Raw genomic sequence first — 6,000 nt, 5'->3', positions numbered from 1 at the left:
TAGGGGGTCAAGCTATTCTCCAAGGCCAGACAAGGAACAACAGATGGAAACTGACCAAGGAGAGATTCAACCTGGAAATAAGGAGGAATTTCCTGACAGTGGGAACAATCAACCCATGGAAGAGAAGTTGCCTTCTGAAGTTGTGGGAGCTTCATCCCTGGAGACTTTCAAGAAGAGACTGGACTGCCCTCTGTCAGAAATGGTGTAGGGTCTGCTGTTTGGCCAGGGATTGAACTAGTTGACCTAGTCTAGAGAAAAGAAGGACTAGGGGAGACATGATAGCAGTCTTCCACTATCTCAGGGGTTGCCCCAAAGAAGAGGGAGTCAAACGATTCTCCAAGGCACCTGAGGGCAGGACAAGAAGCAATGGGTGGAAACTAATCAAGGAGAGAAGCAACTTAGAACTAAGGAGAAATTTCCTGACAGAACAATTAATCAGTGGAACAGAAGTTGCCTTTGGAAGTTGTGGGAGCTTCATCCCTGGAGGCTTTCAAGAAGAGACTGGACTGCCATCTCTCAGAAATGACATAGGGTTTCCTGCTTGGGCGGGGGGTTGGACTAGATGACCTCTAAGGTCCCTTCCAACTCTGTTCATCTAAATCTTAAAGACACCCCCCCCCAGTTCCACACTCACAGCCTCCGTTTTTGCTCTCGCTTACCTCTCCCAGTGACGAAAGAGCAGAGAAGAAGGACTGTGGAGACCCAGAAGAAATGTCAGTGACTGAACTTACTGACTCGAGTCTGACTGTGAAACGAGAAAATGGGGAAGACAATTAGCAAGAGACTGGAGCTGCAGGGGACGTTTTCTTCCAAGCGAGGCCCTTGGTGAGTGGACTTCAATTCCCACAATCTCCCTGCGATCATGGCTACCGCTGAGAATTCTGGGATTTGAAGTCCATGCAGATGGAAGACCACGCCTGTAATGTTAGTGAATGAACGAGTTTTTCATGCTTACGACTGCTTCAGTGTCCTTACGGTCACGCGGTCAAAATTCAAGCGCTTGGCAACAGGCACGTATTTATGCCGGTCCCCTTTTGCGATCTTCTGACAAGCCAAGTCCGGGGGGAGCCGGATTCACTTAACGACCGTGTGACTAACAAACTGCAGTGGTTCACTTAAGCACGGTGGCAAGAAAGGTCGCGAAATGGGGCAAAACTCATTTAGCCACAGAAAATTTGGGCTCAATTGTGGTCGTAAGTCGAGGACTACCCGTACTCCCGACCCTGCTGCTCAAGGGCCCCTTAAAAGCCCCTCCACACACATTCCCAAGTGGCTCTTGTTTCCCTGGGTTCTTCTTACATGAGGAAACAGGGGGGGTCCTATTTTGGCCCTCGGGTGATGGCAGTCGCATCTCGGAGAGGCTGCTGCAGCGCATTCGGACTTCGGCCTCCCTCTTCTTCTCTTCCTGCGCCTGGAAATGGGGTTAAGAAGTGGGATAATGTCAGGGTTCCAAATAGCATCCAAAATTAAACCAGAGTCCGAGGCAAAGGATTCCTCTAAGTTCCAATTGATTAAAAGAGCCATGTTGGCACATCGGGGGAAACCCGAATCTGAAAGCTTCCTGGTTTTCCCCACCCAGTTGAAAGTTCAAGATCTTGCCCCCCACACCCACAAGTCCATCCCATGGTCCTATCTTCCACTGCCACACTGGCAGTTCCATCCATCTACATCCAGCCAGGTGCAGGAACAAAAGTGACCTTGACTTTCTAAGAAGAATGTTGTTATGGCTACATATCATCTAACTCCTTACAATTCCCCCTTCCCGTTTTCCCACCATAGAAAATGCATAGTAGAATAATAGAAGGTGTGGCAGGCCAAAGACCCACAAGAAAAGATGGCTGCAGGCCTGACAGGTGGAGAATAAACAAATGTATGTTGGAAAGACTCCTGACTGAATTATCTACAGCAGCAGGTTAAGAAATGCCCAATTCTTGCATTCAGAATAACCATAATTTTAAGATCAAACAATCGCAATCAATCACAGAAGGATCTTGATAAAACTTGAACATTGGGCACCATTGAAATTCAATGGTGAAAAAAGGAAGGTTCTACACTTAGGCAAGAAAAACGAAATGCACAGGTACAGTATATGTTGCTCAATAGTAGTAACTGAGAGAGGGATCTTGGAATCCTAGTGGACAACCATCTAAATAGGAGCCAGCCGTGTGCAGCAGCTGCCCAAAAAGCCAACCCAGTTCTAGGCTGCATAAAAAGAGGGATAGAATCAAGATCCCGTGAAGTGTTAATACCACTTTACAAGGCCTTGGGAAGGCCACACTTGGAATACGGCATCCAGTTTTGGTCGCCACGATGTAGAAAAGATGTGGAGACTCTAGAAAGAGTGCAGAGAAGAGCAAGAAAGAGGATTAGGGGACTGGAGGCTAAAACATGAATTGTTGCAGGAACTGGGTGTGTCTAGTTTAATGAAAAGAAGGACTAGGGGAGACAGGATAGCAGTCTTCCAATATCTCAGGGGCTGCCCCAAAGAAGAGGGAGTCAAACTATTCTCCAAGGCACCTGAGGGCAGAACAAGAAGCAATGGGTGGAAACTAATCGAGGAGAGAAGCAACTTAGAACTAAGGAGAAATTTCCTGACAGAACAATTAATCAGTGGAACAGAAGTTGCCTCCAGAAGTTGTGAATGCCCCAACACTGGAAATCTTTAAGAAGAGGTTGGATAGCCATTTGTCTGAAACGGTATAGGGTTTCCTGCCTAGGCAGGGGGTTGGAGTAGAAGACCTCCAAAGTCTCTTCCAACTCTTGTTATATTCTAAAAGTGTTGAAGAACAATTGAGCTGGAAGGGACCTTGGAGATCTTCCAGTCCAGCCCCTACTCAAGCAGGGGACCCTAGACCAGTGATGGCGAACCTATGACACGCGTGTCAGTGCTGACACGCGTAGCCATTTGGGGTGACACGCACAGGATTTCATGCGATTCATCCTCGGCTCCTGCACGGCCGCCGAGGATGAAAGAATCTGTGCTGGAGGAACGGGGGGGGGACGACGTGTGATCTCCCCCGCCCACACTCACTTACTGTATCGCCACCACCCCTTTCTGAGCGCAGGGGCTGCTGGTAAGGCGTGCGTGCCGTGCGCACACACGTCATCAGCGCGGCGAGGGAGGACCCGCAGGAGAGGAGCGCGGGAACAATGCGCGCCTCTCTCCAGTCAGGCCGGCACAGAGAGTCTACAAAAAAGTCACTAATAGGCAGGTTAGTTAAAGAATTCGCCCTCCCCCTCACTTATCTCAATTCACGGCAGGGCTGTGGAGTCTGCTGCTTCCAGCTCCACGTCCTCATCAACATGCCGCTCCGGCCCGCCCCCGCTATGAATATTCATATTCTTCGCCCTCGCGTCACTAGGAATATTCATAGCAGGGGCGGGCTGGAGCGGCATGTTGATGAGGACGTGGAGCTGGAAGCAGCCGACTCCACAGCCCTGGTTCACGGCACCCCAAACAAGTTCAATAATATCAAGGGCAACATACAAATCGACTGATGAACAAAGAAGTTACTAAGCAGGTATGTTAAATAATTTGTTTTTGGTTTATTAAATACAATTATCCAGCCTCAAAGGTCCCTGATTTGATTCTCCTCCCACCATTCCTCATGCCCCGCCCCCCATCAAGTGACTCCTCCCTCCCCAGGGCCCTCTTACCGGAGTGTTGGGGCTCAGACTCTGCGCCGCTAACTGCTTCAGGGCCTCCATCTCCTCCATCGTTTCAGTCGCCATGGCCCCAATGCGCCCAAAGGCCTTCTCCATATTGCTCACGCTGTATAGGGGGGGGAGGGGGGAGAGAGACAAAAGTTCGGTCTCAATTCTAGTCATAAGTCGAGGACTAACTTCAATTAATTTCCATAAATTCTAACTAAAATTATAATCCCCCCCTGGCATCTTGCTCTGAACTACCAATCCCAGAATTCCACTGGATGAGATTCAAGGGGGAGGGGTTTGGTCCCAACCTATCAGGAGGGCGCCAGGTTTTTTGGTGGGGGGGGGGAGGGAAGGCTGCCCTAGATGCTGGGCTCCTTTAAGAGAGAAGAAAAGACACTCCGCGCATCCTCAGAGGCAACCTTGCCAGTGCAAACTCTGGAGGGGATTCCCTCACCCCTTAAAAATGTTGTCGATCTCACTCCCCCAGTTGGCCAAGGTGGCTTTGTGGGATTCGGAGGTGCAGCTCCCTGGTCCGGGGTGCAAGCCGTCGTTGCCCCGAGAATCCACCTGTTGCAAGAAGCAGATTGCAGCCTTTAAAAGAGCCATTGGGGGTACAGTGGGGGAAAGGGGCTACAGCAAGAGTTCGAGTCCCGCTGAATCACAACAGCTCAGCTAATGCAAGAGTCAGCAACCTTAAACACTTAAAAGAGCCGCAAAGGTCCTAACTGGAACCTCCCGTTCAATTCTGGAGACGACCGGAAGTCCCCTTCCATTCCGACCATAGAGTGTCCTCCTAGCGGGGCCTCCTTTTTCCTCTACCTGTCCTAACCAAAAGCTCTATCGATTGTGGAGCCGACTGGCGGCAGGGAGCCGCAGCAGAGGGATGAAAGAGCCACATGCGGCTCCAGAGCTGCAGTTTGCCGTCCCCTGGGCTAATGCACCGGACTTTCTCAACCCAACCTTCCTCGCAGGGTTGTTGTGGAGCAAAGCACCCCATTTTATGCTCCTGGAGAAAAAGGGAGGGAGGGTGGGGGAGGGGAAGGAAGAGGCAATTTGGGAAACCATAAAATTCCCCAGAATTCGATGCACATCTACCTGGTCACTGGGAGGCCACGGGCTGCAGCTGCTGCTCGTGGCTGCTTGGCCTCCTCTGTTTGGCTCCACATTTTCACACCTGGGAAGAAAAAAATCACCCCCCATTCATCATACAAATAGCCCTCAACTTACAACCGCAACGGGTGGGATCTCCAAGGCCTCGAACTTTGGCAACTTTAACGGAGTTGAAGTCCACAAGTCTTAAAGTTGCCAAGGTTGGAGACCCCCTGGCAACGGTGATCACAACTTCCATCTCTAAACAATTGGGTCATTAAGCGAGTCATCACATGACCACACCCAATTTCACAGTTGTCGAGAGAAGCACATGGCCGTTAAGTGAATCCTGCTTTCCCCTTTGACTTTGTGTCAACTCATAAATCATCTCACTTTTTATTTCCTTTTTTCTTTTTTTCTTTCTTCCTTTCTTTCTCTTTCTCTCTCTGTGTGAGTCTGTGTTTGTATGTGTGTGTGTGTGTGTGTGTGTGTGGCAGTGGTGGGTTTCAAAAATTTTTGGAACCTCTTCTGTAGGTGTGGCCTGCTTTCCAGGTCCACTGATGGAACCTCTTCTAACCGGTTCGGTAGATTTGACGAACCGGTTCTACCGAACTGGTGCAAACTGGCAAGAACCCACCTCTGATCTGCTGGTGAAGCTACCTATCCCACTTTTTTCTAGCTTACCAAGAAATGGGTTGCGGTCTACTTTGTAGAATGCCTTGCTGAAGTCTATTTATTATGTCCACAGTATTTTGCTAATTTAGTCACTATATTGAGGAATAAAATAAGATTGGTTTGGCATGATCTGTTTGTTTTTAACAAACCTGTGTTTGCCGCTAGTTATTACTTTATTCATTTCTAGGTGTTGGCAGGTCTGTTTTTTAATTATCTTTTCCAGTATTTTCCTGTGAATTCATTCAGTAAAACTTATTTGCTGGGAAACGAGCTAAGCCAGTTCGATGCCTACAATTTGCAAACTCCAGCAAAAAAATTAAATAAATAAAATAAAATAAAAGGTGGGTGGTGGTGGTGGTGGAAATCACAATATTGTTTTGTAATACAGATAGTCCTCAACTTACAACCACCACCGAATTTTGCCCCCCCTGTCCAGCCTTTCTGGCCACAGTTGTTAAGTGAATCACTCTGACTCTCAGCATTGTTAAGTGAACCTGGATTCTTCCTCGTTGACTTTGCTGGTCAGAAGGTCACAAAATGGGGACCCAGGGACCCTGCGGCCATCGTAAATATGAGTCAGTT

At 48.8% G+C, this 6,000-nt stretch overlaps 1 protein-coding gene across 1 annotated transcript in view; it reads right to left on the bottom strand.

Moving 5' to 3' along the window:
* Positions 1-1,123: 1,123 nt before the first annotated feature.
* The window catches only part of LOC148042273 (serine/threonine-protein kinase MRCK gamma-like), a 30,678-nt gene continuing 25,801 nt past the window's right edge, over positions 1,124-6,000 (bottom strand). The window contains exons 10-13 of the mRNA XM_087703048.1: positions 4,750-4,828; positions 4,109-4,221; positions 3,658-3,772; positions 1,124-1,411 (exon numbers count right to left, since the gene is read on the bottom strand). Of these exons, the coding sequence (XP_087559174.1) occupies positions 1,157-1,411; positions 3,658-3,772; positions 4,109-4,221; positions 4,750-4,828 (562 nt within the window). The 3' untranslated portion in view covers positions 1,124-1,156. The remainder of the gene's footprint in view (positions 1,412-3,657; positions 3,773-4,108; positions 4,222-4,749; positions 4,829-6,000) is intronic.

Source organism: Thamnophis sirtalis, unplaced genomic scaffold (assembly GCF_051295495.1).
Source record: "Thamnophis sirtalis isolate CommonGarterSnake01/CBP01778 unplaced genomic scaffold, rThaSir2_p1.2 scaffold_19, whole genome shotgun sequence".
Taxonomy (NCBI): Eukaryota; Metazoa; Chordata; class Lepidosauria; order Squamata; family Natricidae; genus Thamnophis; species Thamnophis sirtalis.
Note: the sequence above shows the minus strand (reverse complement) of the source record. Positions and strands in the feature narration are given on the sequence as shown.